Below are 24,613 nucleotides of genomic sequence, written 5' to 3' on the forward strand. Positions count from 1 at the left end.
GGCAAAGCCTATGATCTGTAGGTGTAAACATTATAAAAAGGTGGGAATCAAACTAGGCACTGTAAGGAATCAGACCTACACTGAGAAACCCCAGGGATGGTAAAGCTGAAGAACCTATGAGATAACATTGGGCTTTTTTTTCTTTTTCTTTTTTTTTTTTTTTTTTTTTTTTAAATGCAGCTGTCTTCTTTGGTTGGACAACAATCACTTCTCCCAACACATCAACTGTAGTACAGCTCTTGGCAGACAGTCCTCATACAAAGTATGCAATACTGCACAATACTGTTTAAAGGGAAAATTAACCACTGAAATTCCTTCCTCAGTATCTTAAAGCAGTATGTAGAAAGGACACGTCTGTAAAATAGTAAGTAAAGAGTTGTAAACTTGATAATAAAACACATGAGGCCCAGTTGACTCAGTGCATGTGTAGATCCAGTTCATCAAACACGTGAAGTAAAACATACTAGCCTAAGCAACTGCCGTTGTGTTTAACATTTGCAGTGGGGCATGAGTACAAATTTCACAATCACAAGATAGGTTGCTTATAAGCAAAATAGCATAAAATAACTGTGCACAGCACAGTGGATGCTCGACGATCTCAAAAAGAAAAAAAACAAAGAAATAATTAGGCTTGAGAATTTGTGCATTCAAGAATGATTAACAAATCTGCAGTATCCTTCTGGCCAAAATAAAAATAATCTCCTTTTTCTCCTTTATTAATAATTTCCAAGCATGACATTATTGCATTTAGAGAATATGATTCTATAAGTACATTAACTGTAACAGGCATAGCATAGTCCTAGTTGGTTCAGCTCAGGACAATCTGTAAACTTCCTAAAATTCTAGGACAGTGTCTCTTCTGAGATTAACAGTAGCCTACTTGCAAAAATGTATTTGTTTTGGAGTTAGTTAAAATCCAAAAGAAAATAATTAACTTTCAGATTTTTACCAAGTGACCTTCTCCACAAATATCCTTACATCTTAAATCTCAGAATCCATCTTTCTCAAACTTCTAGAAATCATTTCTACTCTTTCTAGATGTGCATGGTTTTATTAATTCAAATAACACAACTGATCCTCTGTACACTATCTGCTTCAGGGTTGCCACATTTTAAGTTAAGTCTGCCCTGAAAAAACATGTTACGATCATTTTTCATTGCCTCATTTTTTGCCTTCTTACTCGTTGGGATTCGAACTCTCAGCTGCATTCCATTCTGACATGCTTGCAGCTTCCATTTAAGCACTCAAACAAGCTTGTTTTTCCGTCTTCTTATTCTACTTCTCTCGTGATCGTGAAGATCAATCCAAAGGCCGTACTGAAGACAAAAGATTCTACCAAATAATTTTTCAATAAATATTTCTAGAAAACTTTAAAAATCTTTTTAAAATCTATGTAATCTAGTCTCTCAGTAGAATTCAAAACTTTCATGAGAATTTCAGAAAGGAAAAAAAGTACTAGAGCAATTTTTAAAAATTTCTTTGCATTTTTTAGCCTTTGAATTTGATCGCTGGGAATGAAAGAACAGAAAAGCTGTCAACTGCCAATTTATTCCTCTCAGACAGAAAATTAAAGTAAAAAAGAAAAGCCAGTAAATTTCATTAACATCCATTTTGACGTATTTGCGGACCATGAGAGGAAGTACTTAGACTGACTCGACCAAATACCAACATCAAAAGAACCACGTGAAAGCATTTTCCTGACTTCAGTTAAATCATATTAGAGGTGAAGCTGGTCACAAGTTTTATATCCACATGAATTAATTTCTGACAAGACAGTTCTGAGTCCTAAGGCAGAATATCATACTGGAAAAAATCTGCCCTATGTAGGTATAACACAAGACAAGTTAGTAAAGCCAAAACTCAAGCAAACTTCAGTCAGAGAAAAAAATTTTCCATATCACTTCAGAAGTAACCTCCATTGGGGAAAAAATTATGATTAAATGAACCATCAATGGTGAACTAAAAATCACAAAAGGATGACATTTTTATATAGAATGTTCTAAACTGAAATCTCCAGATGTGACCACCAGGAAAAGTATATTTTGTTAGTAGCTAGTAAAAGATGATAACTCATTTTTCCAGACACATCCAAAACCACCCGTAGCCAATTCTGACTAAAGTGGTGGTTATAGCAAATAACTGTGTTACTGCCTAAGAGATCCACAAGCAAATCTCATTACTAGGAACATTACATGTCTCTCTCCAAACAGGTGGGCAGAAAATTACTGTGAAATTTTCAATGGTTTCCAAGTAAACCTAGCTGTGAAAGAGTCTTTCAGATCTTTGCTATTAATTTAAACTTCTCCAGCTGCCCAATAATACATTAGTTTCTAACATAATCTTGTCACAATATACCTGTAACTAACATTATTTGAAATATAGCTGTACTCACTGAACACAAAATCAGACTTATACATTAACACAAAAAAATTGTTCTACAGACTAACGGTTTGAATTAATATCTTCCACACGTGTAAAATAAGCATTTGATAAAACAATCTGTGGTCTGTTCTATTCAGACTCCAATTCAACCACTTCTACTTTGCATTTAAACTTCTGTGGAAAAAAAAAAATCGAAGATGATAATGTTTTCTAAATGACAATTTTAAAATGCCATGCCTTTAGTGATTTCTGGTGCATATCAGCTTCAGAGAAACATCAAATAATTCAATTTGTAGGGACTTCAGAAAATAATACCATCCAACCTAATAAGAGGAAGGTGAATATGTAGACCCTTATAGTCTAGTTTTGGGGAAAGGGTCTTTTTTTCCTGAATTTATCTCATAGTTTACCTGTCGAGTGGTCACATCAAACTCTCATATGCTTACTTTGTTAAAAAAACTACAGGCAAATGGAAAATGAAATCAATTTTCCACATTTCATAACATGCAAATTTTATTTTTGCTATTTTTTATCAAATATCCTAAATTAATTTACAGTACATTCATTTAAACAGCTGTTTATTTTGAAATGGTTGCTTCATTGGAACTTTAGTAAATCATCTAATCCAATCTTCTGTTCAAAGTAAGACCAATACTGAATGTAGATTATGGGTTTTTTTAGATTATATTTTTTCTTCTCAAAAGCTTATTTTTGTGTGTCTGCAAGTATGCGCGCATGCACAGTATATTGGCTCAGAGCTTGGAGTTTCATTACTTCTACTAAGAGAAATAAAATGCAATTGCACAGGGCTCTGCTGTTGTATGCCCAGGTTGTACAAAGATGAAATCAACAGTCAGCTAGACAAAAGCCACCAAAAACCTGCAGACAGCAATAGTCTTCTCATTTGCTTTTATTCTGCTTTAACAACATTTCATAAAGAGATGATTGATAGCTTCTCTATTTGGCAGACTCCCCCTCTATTTTAACTTCAATTCACACAATTGTATTGTAGTTAATAGTTACAGTTATTATAGCTTAAAATTATTATCTCTTAATGCACATTCTTTAAAATAGATTTAAATGCAATTAATATGTATAATAAGCTTAACACTTTTCCCTATATAAATTTTGACCAATTAATGAAATCAGAAAGAGGCACTGAGAGGCTAAAACTAAGAAATCAGCTTGAAAATAAAACTGGGATAAAGCCAATACTTTTATCTGATTCTTCTTTACCGGCTTTCATAGCAAACATTTTATAAGCCATTCCAGAGCATAGTATAATGAAAGGACACAGGATGTCATTTAAATAAATAAATAAAAATAAAATAAAAAAATTTCCCCCTTATTTCTGGAAGAACATTCATGGAACTAAGAGTTGTAATAATGATTGGAACAAACTGCATCATGGACAGGTGCTGGGCAAGTAACCACTGAACTGGATTGCTGCCAATACACCTCACTCTTGGCTGGATCTCTCCACCAGAAAGCTCAGCCATAATGTTCAAATTTCACTAATCAGTCATTTCCCTTTTTTAACCCCTTACTCTTTCCCCTACCAGATCCCCTTCGAACGTAATGGGGCTCTGTGTAGGGGTTATTCAGAGCACAATCTAGTTCTTAACCATATTCATTCAAATATCAGATGAAAGAAAACTAAAGTCAATTTTAAATTCCTAACAAGTAGTAGGTATAAAAATCATCCAGTGTTGAAGACTCTGGTTGCCCAATACAAAGTCTTTCAAGGCACAGGATTATTATTTTCTAATTCATTTGTGACTTGCTTTTTTCCCCACTCTACAGTCTAACTGATATTCTTAGCTTCCTTTCCTGCCTTGCCCTAGCACCTTCAAATGTAACTTTATGCTAGCTTGTATTGGAAAGCCTACTTTTAAAAGCCTACTTTTTAAAAGAAACTACTTTTTAGTTGTAATCTTTTAAAAGTGCGATTTCTGCACATTTCTTTCTTTTTGTTACAGTGTTCTTGATAACATCAGCTTCCAAATCTTTCCCCATTTGTACATGGGGGAAATATGTAATTTGTAATATGGTTCAAATCTACAGTTCTCACTTCTCAGGGAGGAATTCTTCAAGAAAAGGGTTTCAGGTCCTTGAACTTCAGATCTAGTTTCTTAGTTGTGATATTAAACTGACTGTGTGATGTTTTGTAAAGTTCAGTATGAAAGGTTTTGTGTCACAAGGCACTCTGTGTTAGACCAGCCTGGCTTAGATCCCCCCATAAGCCAGCATTTACTTTATCTTTTGCCGATTCTGCTCCTCTGATCAACAACTGATTTTAACTTGGTTATTTTAAAGTCTTGAGTCATTATACTGTAACTTAGCCTTTATTGTTTCTACTCTGACAAAAAAAAAAAATCCATTCCAACAGCAGGACCTTCAGATCAGGATACCACAAGGCTACAGGATACCACAAGGCTACAGGAAGCCACTTCTTCAGTTTAAAACATCTTTTATATTTCGCAGAGTACAAACTCTGAAACTAGCCTTAATCTGGATGCAAATTTTCATAAACTCTACCCTTTTACTGACGGTACTGTAGTGGTGAATCCAAAGAGCAGAAATACATAGTGCTCATCACAGGATCATAATTATACATTTTCTCAGCTCAAATAACATGTACTCAAAGAGTGAGACTTCTAGAAAATTCTAAAGTCACAGAAATGCTAGCACATTCTTTTATATATGGAAGTATGAGAAATGTAAATAAAACAATACTCTGATGTAAAATAATTGTACTTATTCCTTAATTATTTTTGAATAGTAGCAACCCTTGTTGAGGAGGTAGTAAAGAACTACTGTGTATTCTACTGTAGCACATATATAGACATATCAATTAATATATCTGGTTATTGTTTAAAGTATTGTCTTTAAAGTAAGAAGAAATATTTTACGTATTGAAATGTGAGAATATTCATGTACATCAGCTTCTACGTTATAAATAGACAAAAAGTAGATGTGTGTGCATATAAATAAAACCTTTGGTTATTTCTTAAGCTTTGTTCATATTTCACACAATTATGTGGATGACATCATACAATATCTTATTACGAGCTCATTCTCAAAGTAGCATTAGAAAAGGAAACATGATTATTTCTTTTTCAAACCTGAAGCAGAGGGAGATCAAAGAGGAAGAGGTAAACTGCTGAAAGTCTGTAAGAATCTAGGAGCAGAAATAATCTTCTGAGTACTCCAGTACAAAAAGTTTGGAAAAGTATGCTTAACCTTTGACATGAAAGGACCATAGGCTGTGTAAGTATGATCATCCCTCAGGAATGGTAAGATCTGAGGTTGTTTTTGTTTTTTTTTTAAGGTGATTCTAGACACTAAAACCTTCTTTAAATTATACGTATTTCTTTTTGTAGTGACTTGAGTGAACATTTTACATGTTTTAATTACAAAGAAAAAAAAAAAAAAAGACTCACCTGTGGCAAAAAGGGACTAAAAGCCACATTAGTGACAGATTCTGTGTGTCCTCCCAGTTTATATGAAAAGGTACTCGAATGCATCTCAAATATGTAAGCCTAAAAAACAATGAAATAATTTTCACCTCAAAGAAGTAAAACACTATGGATACACCAAAATATAGTACAAGAGGACTAAAGATTCAGCCTGCGGTGAAGTTAGGAATGTTTCATAATAGCTAGATATATTTCTGTGTCTTCCACATCTTTAAAGAGATTTCTATAAATGAGGATAATTTTTCAAATGCCTAACTAAAGTTGATTAAAATGAAATATATATATGTATGTTTATATATATTTACAGGGAATAGTGCAATTTTTTAATCTTGAATAAGCCCCAGAGTAACTCAGTTTGACCTTGCAGACAGCAAACTGCTACAAGATATATACATCCTAAAAACTTTTGCATTCAATTAACAGTCTTTCCAATTTATGAAAGGATTCATGGACAAAGGCAGCTCTGGAAAAACAGTTAATGTCTCACTCAGAAAACAAATCTCAACAGACAACTCCAAAGATTCTCTAATCCAAGTGAACACCAATGAAATCTGACAGTCCTCAGTGTCAAACATTCTATTCAAGACCATATTTGCTGAGAGGCTCACTGTAAATCTACTTAATTGCATGTTGTTTATATATTTCACAAAATCTGTATTCAGTCCAGGATACAGAATTAAAACTATCTAATGGCTTCAGTCAGCTATCTAAAAATGGACAGAAAAATAAGTATACATATAAGTATATATAAGTATATGTATTTTTAACTTCTGGATCCTTATCCTTTGTAGCATTCCACATAGGTGTTGCCACACTACTACAGAAAAGTAGTAGGATCTCAATTAATGTTTTGAAATCTTAGTGCCCTTCCTAAAAGGATAGAGCAAGGAAGCTTGTTAATTGGAAACTCTGCCTCAAACAGTAAGATTCTCCCCTCTACTTTTTACATATTTCAGGAAACTAGTCAGAAGTACTGAATTGCTAATTATATAAGAAGCAGCTTTAGTTTTAAAACTTACAGCCACACCACAGCTACAATGACTTACACTGCTTGGAATATGATCAGTTCACATGGGATGAAAGAGTCAAGAAGAACCCAAACAAGATAAAATTGCTATAATGACACAAAATAAAGCATTATGCTATGTCTGTAAGCATGAAATTATTTTCTTTGATGGAAAGTAAAAGACCACATGTTAGTAAATAGTCTGTACACAGAACTGCTCAGGTTCTTGCCTGTGAAGTTTTCCATACAGAAACAATACAAATGACTCTACTTTACTGATTTAAAAATACTAAGGAAAGAGTCTTAGTTATTTGCTTCATAGCGCTAGCAGATTACAACATTGCCAAATCATTAGATTTAAAAAGAGAAACACTGTCCTTCTAATTATTATTAAATTCAATAGTTTAAAAAAAAAAAAAAAATCTGCTTTAACAGAAATGGTATTCAGATATTCATAAAAAACAGAGTAACTCCAAAATAAATATTCTCCTTCTGTAGGCTGCCATCATGCTAATTCTGCTACATTTGTGATGCCATTCAAATTACTTTTCTGTTCTATAATGAGTGGATTTTTCTCTCACTTCCTTCTCTACAGAAAAAAAAGACCAGTAAGTGATGCATAAACAAAACCATGACATGAGCAACAACAAAAAAAATGTTGAAAATATGAATTCAGTGATAGAGGAGAACATGTTCTTCAGTAAACGAAATGTAATAAAGACAGAAAGCAAAACAGTCTAGGAAGTGCTCAGTAATTCCCCAAATGCATATGTACATATCATCTGCTACAGACTTCAGCCAAAGTCAATTCCTTTTTTTTATATTAAGAACAATTTTTTTTTTTTTGTAATAAAATTACTGATTCAGTAGATATTGGTATTTTCTTTCCATTCCTGTCCAAGGGTCAGCCAAAAGTAAAAATAATTTACCTGTACCAATAGCTTCCAAAAAGGTTTCCTGCAACCATAACCACATACTTACTTGTGTTTCCATTCACTTGAAGTTTGGAGAACATTTGGAGTAGTCAGTTTTGATTAACCGACAGTATAAGAGTGTATTTAGCACCTTATACAAGCCTATGCTTTCTTTAAATTTGTAGCAAGAGACAGAGAAGGAAGGTGAAGGCCCTTTCTCGAAAAGAATTTATATCCAAATGCAAAACTACTTTATTTTACTGCACTGGTAGAGAGGGTGTGCTAAATAAAGTGACTCTGCCTTCAAAGTAACCTTACCCCCTTCTTTTCCAACTGCCCCTTTGTCTAATCCACGATCATGTGTATTTGAATCAAACTATTTACATGCTTACACTCCGTCAGGAAAAGGGAAGAGTGGGAAGCAAGTCAATAATAGTAACATTGAACACACAACAGAATAATTCTTTTTGTCAGTTCTTGCATGGAGACTGAAAAGCAACAACAGTTGAAATACCCAACTTTTCTAGACACTGTGGTTTTAAATTGGAATGCCTTCTTAACGTATTAATCATTTAAATAAATGAATAAATATGGAAATAAGGAAATAAAAAATAAAAGACTCTAGCATCTAACACATTTAATTTGACCTTACACAAATAGAGATTTCTTCAGAAATTTTGAATGGAATGGCCAAATTTTTCCTAAGACTACTTAGTGTAATATTTCAAATGAGCTCCAGCAGATGGAAGCATTAGAGTATCTGGTGGGAAGATAAATAAATAAATAGCTTACACTTTCATGAAAGACATCTGGATTTGTTAGTAAGACATTAGCCTCCCTTTGCCTCCATTAGTGTCATTACATCTGGTACACAGTCCCTTGCTACATGATATAATTGTTTGGCTTGCATTTCATCAATCTGTTTACACTGGGCCCACATCTCCTGCTGAACTGTATATTTTTCCTTAATTTCAAGCTTAAGAAGCACCTGAAATACTTGTTCTAAAATGTAAAATAACAATCAGCCTGGAGCAGACATCCAGCATGGAAAGTTTCAGCACAAAACATTCCTAGTTACAAACAACTAAAAACAGAATTATAGTGGAAAGTGTTGGACTACTGTAATTACACGCATCAGTGCCAACTCCACACATAATAAAACAGATTTTGCAAGTTTTCTCAGCACTGATTAACACTCTTCAGTCCTGAGACATGTTATACAATAGCAGCACAGAAAATCTATTCAAGCCCATCCCCAAAATATTGAATACAATATGCCCTTTGAGAAACCCTGCTCTTCCAAAGCAACTTGTTGTGGAAGCTGCTTCGGTAGTTGCAAGAAATTACCTATTAAGTAGGATCCCATTTTCCATTTGAGTTCCTTCCATGTAACCACAGAAGGAGTAATGGTGAAAATTAATAAGGTTCTTCATTATTAAAGCTTAATATCATCAAGATCAGGTCTTTCAAAACACAGGGTATACTTTTCAAATATATATATATCTGAAAATTATATGTATACTGACAGTTACAGCTAACACAGTTTAAATTTTCCTCATTAAAGAAGATTATATAAGAAGATCCAAACCATACGTGAGTTTTACTTCTTAGAAATTTCCAATTTATATATTTTTTCTGATTTTAGTTTCTATTTAATTAGCCCATTGCAAAGCTTTATACATATGCTTGTTTTTAATTCTATACCTGGTATTTATGTAGCACCAAATATTATTGTTTTACTTTTATAACACACCTGGGTATGGAAGAGTGAAGAATTATTATTGAAGATTTTGCTTTAGGAAAATTTACCTCCCTTCTAGTTACAACTAGAAGCAGAACAGTTGGAGCATATCCACCCTGTAAATGGCTCTTTGGCTGTTGCTAGAACTGTCTTCTGTATCAACTTTAATTGCATTCCTTGTTTGTATACTGCTATTGATTGACAAAATTACTACAGAAAGATACAGAGGATCCTCCTTCAGCTGCTCAAGCATAAGAGAATTTCATTAGCTTTACAGTGGATTGCTACATATTAATAAATTTGCAAGCTCAGTGCAATCAGCTACAAGGACAAGAGGACTCACGTACCAATGCCACAAAATTCTTCAGAGATGTACTCAGCTATACTCATAGAAAGCCCAAGACCTGTGATTGTAAACCTATATCCATGCTCTCTTAGCATCCCACTGGCTTTGTTGGACACAGATAACTATTAAACATGAATGAAGTTTGGGTATTTATATCTACTTTTACTTCCTATTTCACCTATATTTTAAGATAAGGTATTTCCTTTATAACTAATATTCTCCAGCAAAAAAGCTAACATCTAGTATTTCCATTCTGCTGGCAGAGTTACCCACAGTAGTATCCCCTTGCTGACCTGGGGAGGCACAACATAAGAGATAGAGTCCTACTGAGTGGGATGAGACAACAGGCTTAAAGGTTTACACAGTAACACACTGTAGCCTCAAGTCAGCTTTGACAGGCTGCTAGAAAATACATGTTTTGTAGTAGTTAAGTAAACACACTTAGAATCATACATCACTTGAGTTGGAAGGGATCCTCAAAGGTAATCACGTCCAACTCCCCTGCAATGAACAGGGACATCTACAACTAGATTGGGTTGCTTGGAGCCCCCTGCAGCCTGACCTTGAAGGTCACCAAGGATAAGGCATCTACTGTCCCTCTGGAAAACCTGTCCCAGTGCCTCACTACCCTTACTGTAAAACATTCTTCCTTATATCCAGTCTAAATCTCCCTTCTTTTAGTTTGACGCCATTTCCCCTTGCCCTATCATAGTAGGCCCTGCTAAAGAATCTGTAACCCTTCCTTCTTACAGCCTTGCTTCACATACTGAAGACTGCTCTCACGTCTCCCTGGAGCCTTCTCTTCTCCAAGCTCCCCAGCCTAGAGAAGAGAACAATCCCAGCTCTTTCAGCCTGTCCTTGTAGGATTGGTGTTCTATCCTTTAGATCTTTTTTTTTTTTTTTTTTTTTTTTTGTGACCACTTATAAATAAATTTGCCAATCCTCTCAACTGCTAACCTGGATTTATGTTGGTCAGTTCTGAGATGTAGATACACAATAGATAAAGCAGCAGTCCGAGCTGACCAAGAGGCAAACAAGAGCAGCTAATATGCTCATGCTTATAAAATTCCATGGTTCATAACATAAGCTACCACAGCTAAGATTTTCAATCACCTTCAAAGATATACCCAGAGACAGCGGAGTAGCAGCCCACTGCAAAGTCATTCCTGTGTTACTAAGAAAGCAATATTTACCTCTTCTCTCCTAAGACAGTAGTAATAAAAGCCAATCACACTCCCAAAGAGTCCAAGAAATTGAGGTGCAAGAGTAATACAAAGACGTACTCTCCCTTGGAAAGGGATAGATTTTGTCTATTTTTTTTGTCTAGATTTGGTGGCTGCAGTCCCTGTCATTCATCCTCTGCCATTTATATTTCTCTGCCGAGCAACGTCAGTTCTGCTTTTTCCACAGTAATCATTGCTAATACTATTTTCTCCAGATGTTTTCCTTTAAAGCTTGAGTTAAACAATATGGACATATAAAACACAATTTGAACAAAAAATAATTGAGATGCTTATGACACCGAAACTCAAAATATATCAGATAGTCCCTACCACTGCTTCATATAATACATTCTGTTCTGCAAGCCCTCTGGTACAAAGCACAGACTGAGACAATAAATACTAGCCCTGCTACCAGACATTTTGAAAAGCAAATTTCCAGAAGGCGTCCTACTTGTTTCCAAATGCAATATTAAAATCAACGAGCATATTCTGTTGATCAAAGATAACAAAAACATCACTGATAGCATAAATTTATAACTCCCAAGAGATAATGAACTACACATAAGTACAGCTTCTGAACTACTAGCACGTCCTATCTCCTCCATATACATCTAAAGCAGAATATCTTTATCAAAACCCTGAGCCTTCCTTCACCTGTAATCCTTTATCTTCCATTCATTACTATCTAAAAAGTTTTAGTGAAATCATGGTCCCAAGCAAGAGGCAAACCACCACACAATTTTATCATTTATATTTTGAGGATCTGGGGATGTTTTTTTCTTTTCTATTGAGATAATGTAATGTAATTTTGGACCTAATCAGATGCAGTTTGCAAGCATATTACACCAGACACAATATGAAAGCTTTTCATGTAAATAAGATCAGAATAACTGACTGCAGTGGTAACAAACTGAGGTAGACTTAATTTTTCACTCAAAGAAAAAAACACAGGAAAAATGTTGTTGCTCAATTCAGTTTTACACATCAAAACTGAACCACAGAAAGACTAATATGATTAATAATACATTAATCAGCAGCACAAGAAGAGAAGATATATATAGAAGAAAATAGTGCTGACAACACAACCTCCAAATGAGTTTTGGTGATTTACTTTGGTCTATCTTATCTGGGTCTGTGGATTGATCACCATTAACACATAGACAGCATTCAGATTCTGAAGAACAGAGAAAGCATTGAGATATACCATAAGTAGCTAATATACTAATCTAGTAAAGAAAAAAAAAAAGTTTCAAGCTAGGCAACACTTTCCCTCAGTATAATAAAGCAGAGGCTGTGCAAAATCAAAATATAAAATATAGTAGCTATAGAAGTCTGACTTAAAAGAACATTTCAGCTTTGTTAGCACTGTAACTAGCAAATTTGTATCCTAGTAATCCAAAAGGAGGACTTCCCTTCCTGCACTGGAATATATGAGGTCCAGTAGTAAGCATGCACAAAGTGACTTGCTAAAGTTCAAACAAGAAGTTCCGAAGACCAAAATACCTTTCTTCTCAAAGAACTTAAGACATCAGCAAGGAACAGGACTTGGAACTTTGCTAAAGCAAAAATGTGCTTTCCTACACTGAATAAAACATTGTCAAAATATCAGTATACTGTGAGATGTTCAATGGAACACTGGGGAAAATAAGGAAAAAAACTTAAAATATTTAAGCTACTTTAAATAGTAAAGCTCCCTCTATTGCCGTTTCTCAAAGCCAAAATATATGTGAGCAAGTCTATGATGACTTTAACAGATAGCAGCACTGTTTTTTTAATACATTTCTGAGGGACAAAAACCAAAGGAATATTTTTAAAGTAACATATGATATAATTATAGATAAAAATAAAACTAAGAATTCTGTTACATAACTCCCTTTTTCATTCTCATAAAATAATTTATTAATATAATCCAATATGAAAAGTCATAAAAGATCATCTGATTTCAAATGGTGAATTTTATGACTAAGTAAACATCAGGGAATAAAACATTAAATATATCGCTCAGTACCTCTGAAATTCCATACGGAATATCAACCTTTGTAACTATTTAGAACTGTCAACTACAAACAAATTGTACAGTGTGCATTGTGCCAGGTGCAGAATCTTGCTCCTGAAAATAACTGAGCCAGAAAGTATAACCATGTCCATTATTCACAGGCTTACAGATCACTTTGGATATGACCCCTAACTAGTACATAATCAGCATCATTTGTAAAGTGAGAATTAACTATAAAACCAATATTGCACAAATGTTAGCATTCAGGAATTCTGCAAGTGATTAGGATTGATGCATAAGTATCAAATCAACATACCATGTATCTTGTCCCTCCTTTCACTGTCAGTGTCCTTCCAGAGATGAAAAACTCCACCACTTCTGAATTTGGTGCCTTCACATTTTTTGGAGGTCTACACTTAATCTCAGATTTAGAACATGCTTCAAAGGTATCACTATGAGTAAAATCCTGCACTTCAGTAAAAAGCTTAAATAAAATGGAAGACAACTTCATACGATACCCTTGCATTTTTGTTATTGATGTAGCAACCTCTTATGCTGAAAAAATACTCTGGGTTTTCAGTATGGTTCACTCAAACCCAGCCTGTGAGACTTGATATGGAAACAGACTTTTAAATTAGCAAATTGGATACCATCAATGGGCCAAAATGTGCCACTAAAGTCTAAATTTTGAAAAGAAACATCATAATCTGAAAACAATTTAAGACCCAAAACTTTACTACTGCATTCCCTTTTTCATTTCTGGGAACTTGGAATTTATTCAGCGAGCCTCAAGGTATTAAAAAAAAACAACAACAAAACAACGAAAAAGAAAAAAGAACCTAATTAGACATGAAGTAAAAAAGTAACTAGGACTACACTGAGCACAGGAACATTTCTATTTTTAAAAGAAGCATTTCAGGCTTCTCAAATACTTCTATCCTTTTAGAATAAGATTTCATTGATCGGATAATATTTAGGTAAACATTTTTCTACAGAAACCAGGAAAATGCAAATCTAAATCAAGCAGCAATATTTGTCTAACATCCTTGGCACTGTTCTTTGATAGTAAGAAACTTCAAATGTCCGCTTGTTAAACAGACAGAAATTATATTGAAAAGAGAGTCAACCCACTTCATTTGCAGCCTTAGGCTTCTTAAGATGAAGACCGGAACCAGTATTAGAAATGCTAACTTTCTAGATTTTTTAATCACTATGAATTATGAAAAGGCTTATCACAGCTCAAAACCAGGATACTGTGGGTGCCTGCTTTGATCAAACTGTCAAGTCCTACACAGTTCTTGGCAAAGATTCTTTTCAATTGGGAGTAGCCAGGTACGGGAACGCTTGCATCACAAGACTTACAATATGTACACACACAAAAGCAGTTCAAATCAAAGTAAGAGGTTACTTTAGCCAAACAGAAGCTATACCAATTAGTTTTTGCATCAAACAGGCAGTGTATTTCATAATAGAGTAAAAAGCATACAGAAGTTGCAACTCTATTTATAACAACATTTTTCAGTTTTCTTACTCTTTGCCCTGCAGGAATATGGTTTTGATTTTGCTGTTAGAAAATGCAGCCAGCATGTATTTCTCTCTGGCAAACATTGTAGAATACAGAAGTCATTTTGTGATTAATATTTCTCAATTATATCCCAGTTCTTCCCCTACTAACTTAAAAATCAATTGTATTTGTTAACCATAGGGTGGAAGCATTGCATGTGATAAATTAAACTCAAAGATGATCGAGGTGTAGTTACTCATCAGTAGAAAGATACATTTCATTATTTAGGAATAACCAAATAAACTTTTACCAGCACTAATATGTTTTTACATATTATAATTTTATAATGCCATTAACTCATCAACACTTAATGTACATTAACTCACTGAATATTATCTGCAAAAATATCTGAATTCTTGGTACTCTTAAACTTGTTCCCATTGCACACCAGTCAATTTGTTAGAATGTTACTTGTTTAATAATATGAATGAACTAATGAACTATTCCTTGTCATGTTCAATTTTTTTTTCTTTTTTTCCAAAGGAAAGACAAAAATATAATCAGTCAAAATGTTTCAAAGAGAAGTCTACAAATGTCCCTGAGCTGTATTTTGTCCTAACAGTAGAGCTGTAGCAAGTTTCTCAGAATCTGAAACTTGACTCAGATTTCCAGTGGGGACAGGAAGAACAGTGAAAGATATCTATGGACACTGATGTAAATTATGCAGAATTCCAACCCATGAGACACACTAAATTGTACTGACTGGCACTGTGCCCACCAGGGACTACGTGCCAACTGGAGCAGGATGCAATCTAGCTATTCAGCTTCCTATAATGAGCTACCAATTGTCAAGAATTTGGAGTAAGGGTAAAATCATAAGCTATTAATTTATTTTCTATCAGCAGCCTTTCTTAACAAAAGCTTTATGGCAAAAGAGAAAAGGTTTTACAACTACACTTCTTTTTATACTATTCACTCTCAACCTTAATTAGGATCTCAACTAATTACATAGCATGTGTCATGCGTTGGGATCAAAATTAGATATGTTTCATTTTACAAATAAAATAAAAGCTTCTGTTCTGTATTGAAAACTACGTTCTCAAATGCAAATTACCAGAAACTTGAAAAAGGTATCTTATCATGGAAACCATGAGAATATAGTAGCCATTGCCAAATCTTCACAAATCTGCCAATAAAACCTTCACACATGATTAGAGTCCATATTTCAAACTGGCTACAAAAGTAAATTCCATTTGCTCTGAATCTGAAGTTAACTTCTTGAAATTGAAGTCAACTTCTTAATGAGTCACCAAGAAAGACCTAAAAGTTAGACAGCTTTCCTAAACAAGTATTTTGGAAGAATGCATTTATAAGCCCAATTTCAAAGAGCAATACTACTAGCTAGCAAGTATCTATCTCTTATTAAACACCAGGGAAAACATTGTGCCAACAATACAGGACATTAAGTTAAAATTATGTGCAAACTCAGAAAAGGTAGCAGTACACTTCTACTCAAGACTCTTTGCTAGGAGTAGCTAATTTAAATATAGCAGACAGTGAGAAAAGACCTAGTCTGCAAGGGATGCACAAAAAATTCTAAACACAGGTGAGGGTCTTTTCATTTTGTATTCAATGTTCCTAAGAAACCAGCAACAAAAGCTTCACCACCCTGTGTTTGATTGCCTAAATAAATTGATGTGTAGTTGCTAGACAGTTCCAATGGTAAAATACACAGACACTATGCACACTGCATAAAGCTGTGTTACAGAAGATAACATTCTCCTCAACTATGATGGCATATGACAACTGAGAGTCAAGTACTGTGAAAATTTTGAGAGATTAGCTCTTAACAATCACTACGAGTGACAAGATTTGTTCATTTCCCACACAAAATACAAAAAAAAAAAAAGCATCAGGAATCAAATGCTAGTGCTACATAGTAATTAAGCATATAAAAGTGCAATTGACCTCAGTTTTGCACATTAAGCTGAATCTTAGGAATGCGCATGAAAGAACTACATTGCGTACAATACAAGTACCTACTGTAGTTTTGGAGGAAAAATAAACAAAAACATTACTTACATACTTGTCATCTGAACCACTGGCTATAAACTTCCCACAAGGAGATACTGCAATTCCACAAGGGTAGGAGTGGCTACTGTGCCCTTCAAATCGACGTTCACACCTTCAGAGAAGTTTCACAAAGTCTCATTAGTAAAAAATAAAGACTAGCTCTTTTACCACCATTTTCATGAAATTCTGCTCAAGTCTCATCATTTTTCTCAGTGTACAAATTTAACTAAGGCAACTACACTAGGTTACAAATATCTGTCATAGGATTTGTGAAATTGGAAAGGCATTAAAGAGTATCACTGAATAAAAATAAAATGAGTGCACAATACTACAGGACAATGCTCAAGCCCAAGCTTTAGCCTTGCTTAGTTTACAAAGGTAGAAACATCATTAGCATTTAGAAATGATACCTGCCATTAAACTACTATAGTTAGCTACCACAGAACTATATGATAGAATGGCTTATATTGAAATCAGCTTTAGACATCATCCAGTTCCAATCTCCCTGCTGTGAGATGGGCTGCCACCCACCAGACCAGGCTGCCCATGGCCCCATCCAAGCTGTCCATGAATGCCTTCAGAGGTGAGGCATCCACAGCTTCTCTGGGTAACCTATTCTGTGCCTCACCATCCTATCTCCTGGAGGAAAGCCAAACCAACACTGCTGGAAGCATGGAATGTTTATGTAAAAGCCAGTCTACACAGAAATTCCCCTCTAGCAACTTCCACTGAATCAAGATGCAGAATGTTGAATCATAGTGTAAATAATTACTGCTTCCTCTTTTTTATACTCAAGTCTGGATATTTAATTTAATTTGTGTTGCTGTATTTACATTCTTACTCCGTGCATTAGTTTACTGCATCTTGTAAAATCAATACAAAAATGAGCTTCCAAAATTATAAATATTTGAATATAAATATATCTACAGTACAACTGTAATTAATCTCTTATCTATATTAGTACAGTATAAAGGAAGGATTGCATTTAAATTTAACAGAAGGAATTAATTCCCTATTTTAAATGTTAACACTGCAAGGTAGCATTACTATCATTGTGGAGTAAGTTTTTGATGGCTGGGCACACCAGGGCAATATAAGAAAAATTTTAAGTGAGATGAAGATCACTATCCATCTTAGAAAGTTCACGCTAAAGAACTGTGATAGTTTTGTAGTCACAGCAAAACTAAGGAAAAAAAAAGAAAAAGAAAAAAAGACAATTTAAAGTTGTTTCACTGTTAAAAGCCATTTTAACACACGTAAAAATTAGAGCTCCAATCACATTCAGAATGATTATTTACAAATGTGTGCCTCATTTAAAAGTTTAATTAAATAAATGACTTTTCACACTGTCTGATAGTGATAGGATAAGGGGGAATGATTTTAAACTAAAAGAGGAGAGATTTAGAATTGATATTAAGACATTTTTTACTCAGAGGGTTGTGAGGCACTGGCACAGACTGCCCAGAGAAGCTGTGAGTGCCCCATCCCTAGGGAGATGGGACCCTGAGCAGCTTGATCTGGTGGGTGGCAGCCTGGTCCGTGACGGCAGTTGGGATGAGTGGGGTTTAAGGTCTGTTCCAACCCAAGTCATTCTATAATTCTATACCCACAAGAAGTTATAATTTCAAGGCTGACATAATAATTTGTATTCCTCTTCTGCCTTCATTGTGAGTGCTATCACAAAATCTTTTGCCATCGCTCCGTTGTCACACACTCCCTATGCATGCTAAGTCAAGGAACAAAACTGAAAGAGTAAAACCTGCCAACACCTGCGATACACAATTTTCTCTGGCCAGTAACATCATTATCATTGCGTTAATTGAATCAACTGAACTTGCTTGCAGAAACATTTATGTTTTTAAACCATTTTGTTCTTTTTCAGACGTATATATGTCTGAATGCCAAGTTGATCTTGTTTACCCGTCTGAAACAGGCAAATAAACAAAAACATTACTGTGTAACTGATTCAACGTATGCTGAACAAAGCACAAAAGGACACTTTTGAGTGCATGAAAATGCATCATTTTACAGAGCTTAACTCTCAAAGATTATACTGAGATTCAACCAAATATATAGAAAAAGCTACTGATTTCAGTGCACTTTTTTTAGTATAATCAGATCTCTCACCTCAGGTTAGTTCTAATATAATACTGTAAATAGCACAGTTTTAAAAAAAATTATGCAGTTCAAAAAGAATTAAATTATAAAGACATTCAATGACTGCGAGTACTACATAAAAACATTCTTTCCACTTCAGTTTCTATATAACTCTTGAGTTCATGTTCAGAGACTTTCAAAAACAAATGGATGCTATTGTATAACCTGCCTCTATTCAAGCTTTCCATTGTCAGAAAAGAGAAACATCAGCTACCTCAGATTTCTCTCCAAAGCAGCACTCTATCACCACATAAGACTCCAAAGGTTAGGTAACATAGAACAAGTAGCAGAATACATATTTAAATTAAATTTTCAGAGAGAAAAAATGAACAATATTCATAATTTCTCAGTCACACATGAATATGCCTCCAGGATCACCTTACTTCTTTAGGTATACAGCTAGCCATAAGGATTAAACGGAGTTTAAGGCCTCATTCCATAAATGCTAATTTCCGTGATGAACTGTTCCTTCTTCATAGAAACATCTACAAATAAATTACTGATGATCTTGCAAAAGAATTTGACTCTGCAGCTACATCCCGTAACTCACTTCTCTACCTATGAATGGATTGATAAGAAATAACACAATTCCAAGGCTTCCACTGATCTTTTTTTCTGCTACACTACAGCAGTGTAAAACAAAGGCTGAGTCATAGGACAGTACAACTCTTCACAGCCATAGTAATAACTAACAACCTGGATTCCATTTTCTTAGTTGTTCCCTGTTACAGACACGTTGTATTTTCCATTACAAGTGTAGTTACTTTTCCAATCCTTCAAAATTCTGCTCTAAGATGACATTTCAAAAAAGTGATTCCAGTTAAAATTTCCACACAGTCTGGCAGAAATTTTGCTATGCTATCTATTATCTCCAGATATCTGCAGGTACTACAGTGATGAAAAGAAGTGAAAAAAGAAGCTTTTAAAAAATAGCTGGTATTACACACACAATTTTAGCTTATTCTAGGAGCTCACTTATTTCAGCCATTATTTTTCTCCTGTTGTGTTAAGTAGCAGCAGGTGGTGATCAAACTTATTTTGGACACTGCAAGCCTTCCTCAGCCAACTGGCATGCTGTCCCAGCCTCCTGAGAATAAATCTCTGGTCAGAACTTTTCAGGGGTTACTATGGCAAACATCTGGTAATTGCATGGGACAGCAAATAGCCAAAATTTCCCTATGCTTTCCAATGTATAGCTTTTAGACTACTTTCCAAAAAAAAATGTATCTTATGTCACAAACATCTTGTACAATACTGGGGAAAAAAAAAAAGTAACTTTTTTTTCTGTCTTTGAAAGATACCAAAATAGTATATTGATATATCAGGGAATGTGTAAATGAGTTTATTTCATTCTTCTTGTTACATTCAGAATAAACTTGTTAGCAGCCCAAAGCTTTCTTCTTTTTAAACTACCTCATCTTTTACTCTGTTACTTTGTCCCTGTGCTGCACTATTTGCTCAGAGAACCTACAACACCAGCAGATCTATTGAGATGCTATGAATATCCAAGTATAACCCGACAGGAGTAGTAGCTAACTCAGATGTACTGTACACATGGGTTTCATTTAAAACACACGCTGAACTCTTCATATAGGAGCTCAGCATGCTTTCAGCAACAGTGTGAAGCTGAGACCACACATTTCCCATCCTGTATGCCTTGATGCAACCCCAATCCCAAACTTGGAGGAACTCCAGCCACTGCTTATCCCTTTCTCCTTTATTATCCTCAGATAACACTCAAACATTTAGAGGGAATTAAAAAAAAAAAAAAAGAGAGAGAAAGAGAGAGAGGGGAATCATGGGATTCTCATGTTCAGAAGAGACCAAGAAAGAAAAGAAATAATTTGTTTCTTAATGTGTTTTTGTGTATCTTGCTCAGAATATCATGCAGCTAGTGGAGGCAGAAACTGAAAATTTTCTGAAAATTGAAAGCAATTCATTTAAATTGCATGTCTGACTCTAATGCTCTCAAAGTGCAATTGTTAGAAAATGTATGAGATGAGTTCCATGTGCCTGCAAGAATTCTCCTGAAGCATGCTGCCAAGGGAGCTTATGATCTAGTTGCACAAGATCATGATACAAGTTGGACATACTACTTTCATGTCAAAAGCTGTCTCGTGTAAAGACCTGGCAAATCATTTCAGAGGCTGAAAGAGGGTGAAACTAATTTTTTCTTGGGTCTTCCACCAAAGCATTGTCATGACCGCAAGTAATCTGCAGGAGAAGTTCAGTATGTTCAAATAAACTAATACTCTTCAAAAATCTTCACTGTGGTCCCACGAGTGCACGCTGCTTTCTTCCAGGAGATAAGGAACAATTGCTCCAGCAGCAAACATAGTCGGAGCAGCTGAACTTCTATTCCTTAACACTTCAGAGTCAGTCAGAGGAAGACTGCTGCTGCCACAAAAGGCATTAATAGTGGTGGTGCCTGGAGCTCCTCACAACGTTACTTCTGACAGTTTCAGTGGTGACAAGAGCAATCTAGTTGCTGTCACATCTACTTTCCCAAACACAGCATGGTAGCAGCCCAGTCCTCTAAGCAGGGCAATAGCTTTTCTGTTCTCTTCCCACTTCTGTGTAGAAAATTAGCATATCTGATAGAACAGCACTACTGTCTCGATCTCCGGATTAATTCCCAACTTCATCTGTCCTTTTCCATCCTGCTTTTCCAATTACGTCACAGCAGATGTCTCAGCAAGTTCTCCACACTATACATCTCTGTGGCAAGTAAAGAAGAGAAAGTGCTGGTTTCACAGAATTATAGAATGGCTGAGATTAGAACCTCAAGAAGTCATCTGATCCAACTTGACTGCTTAAGCAGGGGCATAGAACCATGTCCAGTTAAGTATCTCCAAGAAGGGAGACCCTACAGATTATCAAGGCAATCTGCCACAGTGATGTCACCCCCACAGTAAAAGAGTTTTAAGAGGATTCCTTAAACCCTCCCTTCAAGTATTTATGCACATTGATGATATCACCCTCAATTCTTGCCTCCTCCAGGTTGAATAGTCCCAACTCCCTCAGTCTTTCTGCATAGGAGAAAGACTCCAGTCCCTCTAATGCTTTTCTAGCACTACACTGGATTCTCCCTAATAGCTGCATAGCTCTCTTGTAATAGGGAGACCAGAATGGACATGGTTCTCCAAGTGCAGACTCACCAAGGCTGAGAAAAGGTAAAGGATCACTTCCTTCGACCTGCTGGCAATATTCCTCTTGATGCAGCCCACAACAACATTAGCCTTTTTTGCTCAAGATCACACAGCTTACATTTACCTCAGGGTCTTCCAACATCCTCAGGCCCTCTCCTGCCAAACTGCTTTCCAGGTGCATGGTTGCACCCTGCCACATACAGGACTCTGCACTCCCCACTCTTAAATTTAATGATCTTGCTAGCCCACTTCTCCAGCCTGTCAGGATCTGTCTGGACAGCTGCACAACCTTCTGGTGTACCATTCAGTTCTCCCAGTTTTGTGGCGTCTTCTGCTCATCTGTTGATGAGGACATGCTCAATTCCACCATCCAGATTACTAACACAGATACTGAACAGAACTGATCCTCAGAGTATTCCACTAGTTACTCATCTCCAGGCTAGACTTTGTGCCACCTATCACCATCCACTAGGCCTAGTTGTTCTCTCTATCAGCCTCTCTATGAGGATCTTACAGGAAACAGTGGCAAAAGCCTTCAAATTAAGTCCAAGTAGACTACACGCACCACTTTCCTCTTGTCTACCAGGCCAGCCATTCCAACACAGAGGTTCACATTGGTGAAGCACCACTTCTCCCCTCCTCCTATGAGTCCACGGTGACTACTCCTGATGACTCTGGACCTTTGCAGTCCATAAAATGGTTTTCAGAACAAGTTGTTCCACCACCTTCCCCAGGACTGACGTGAGGCTAACTAGCTTTTATTTCTCTGGACCTTGCATCTTCCAAAGGGCCTACTCCTCAGAAAATAATAAAAACTAATTATATATAGAAATTACAGAAACAATGTCTATGACCAGATAGATATAAGAACAACTTCTGAATAGATAATGTAAGGCTACACCTCAAAAGCAGCCAATTTGCTTCCACAAACAGAATTTTTGCCCTGATAAACTCATACTCTTCCAAATACTAAGTGTCTTGAATTAAGACATCTGCTCTGTTGTTGCAGGTGTTCTTCCTGCAAAGGGAAGGAAATAACTGATGAGGACAGAGATAGAATGTTTATTCATGCCTTAGATCATGAAAAGACTCTTTGCTGTTTATATAATACTTTACAGATTTCTGCATATACTACCAATGTTACTATTAAAAAACTGAATAAATAACATTCTCTTGGAATGTTAACCAGTCTGATTTCCAAACTGCATGGAACATAGCCTTCATACTTAGTTTTAATTATCAGTATATTTTCTGGAGTGGAAGCTTCAAAAAAAAAAAAAAAATTACAAGGCATTCCTTAGCATGCATTTCCAGACTTAAACTCGTTATGTGAAAAATAAATAAAATGGTGAATGCTCATCAGGATGCAGAAAGAGCAGGGCTGACACAAGTGGGAAATTTGCCAAGAATTCAAGGGCAAATAAGGCACAGACCTATAAGATAGTTCTGGCTAAAACTGGATGCCCAGGACTAAGCTTCAAAGGAGAGCCAGGAGCAAAGGACAGAGTGCGTCAGTAATGAGTCAAGGCTGGTCTGAGCATTTAAGGCCCACTGAGGCTCTCAGGTCCCTCACAGTACAGTCTGTAGCTTGAGTTAAGCTACATCTGAAAAACCAAGATAATTCTAGGACATGCAATTAGTGTTATAACAAGGATGAATCTAACCTACATGCCAATATGACTTCAGCCACATTTTACTGATGAGCAAGAAAGCAGAAGAGTTGAAATCCACCTGGAAGAAAAGCTTTCAACTATTTACATTCTGTAACTCCTCTTATGTCTGCTTGAAATGTAACATGCAAGGAAAACTGCAAATTGCTGCAGAAATCTGGACAGATGATTCCCCTTCCCACCCCTCCCATATCAGCCAGTCATGAAGAGTACTCATGAAATTTTGCTGGTGAATGTGAGCTTATGCTATACGTTCATTGTCAATAAATCAGACATTTACAAAAGTATAGAGGGCAACACTTTGAATTGGTGGTTTCCTCCTCACATCATGAAGGGAAGAAGCTTTCTTTATTGAGGATATTATATCACACAATTACCTAATCTGTAAGTGGGAAGAAAAAAATATGAAGGGCAAGAAGTAAGAACTGTCACATGAAGTTCAGATTACAAATATAAGGAATCAGCTGGCATTTAGTCTAGTCTATCATTTGCGGTTGTTATGGTTTTATTATGTAAGGGAATGGGATTTTCCTTAGCTTTTAAGTTACTATGTTCTAAATGTCAATTTCACAGCAGTGAGATGCAGAAATCTGTCTCTCACCACTTGCTGTTTTGATGAAACACAGTAGTCACTAAAAACACAGGGCTCGTGGATAAGAAGGCTTGATCTGTATTTGGCTCTGCCAACTGCTGTCATTCCAATACAGAGGTAAAGATTGTATTAAATAGTAAAGGCAACAGATATAGACATAACTGCTAGACTCTAGATTCTACAGTGAATTAGTGCTAGACTCCTGACTTCAAGAGAAGTTGTAATGTTTATGAAATACATTCAACAGAAGGAGATAAATGGGCAAAGACAACAAAATGGTAGAGCTTTTGTGTTTCATGGGCAATTAAGAGTCTACAACATTTCATCACAATGAGGACTTAAACTCTTAAAAAAGTTAAGCATGCAAACTCCTGGTCAAAT

At 35.6% G+C, this 24,613-nt stretch overlaps 1 protein-coding gene across 1 annotated transcript in view; it reads right to left on the reverse strand.

Annotated features, from left to right (window-relative positions):
- Positions 1-221: 221 nt before the first annotated feature.
- The window catches only part of WDR27 (WD repeat domain 27), an 83,155-nt gene continuing 58,763 nt past the window's right edge, over positions 222-24,613 (reverse strand). The window contains exons 10-14 of the mRNA XM_042816856.1: positions 16,674-16,776; positions 5,826-5,924; positions 5,508-5,563; positions 559-597; positions 222-354 (exon numbers count right to left, since the gene is read on the reverse strand). Coding sequence (XP_042672790.1) covers positions 222-354; positions 559-597; positions 5,508-5,563; positions 5,826-5,924; positions 16,674-16,776 — 430 coding nt within the window. The remainder of the gene's footprint in view (positions 355-558; positions 598-5,507; positions 5,564-5,825; positions 5,925-16,673; positions 16,777-24,613) is intronic.

The sequence above is a fragment of the Centrocercus urophasianus genome, unplaced genomic scaffold, assembly GCF_019232065.1.
Source record: "Centrocercus urophasianus isolate 14NV4802_14NV808 unplaced genomic scaffold, USGS_Curo_1.0 seq_10, whole genome shotgun sequence".
NCBI classification, from domain to species: Eukaryota; Metazoa; Chordata; class Aves; order Galliformes; family Phasianidae; genus Centrocercus; species Centrocercus urophasianus.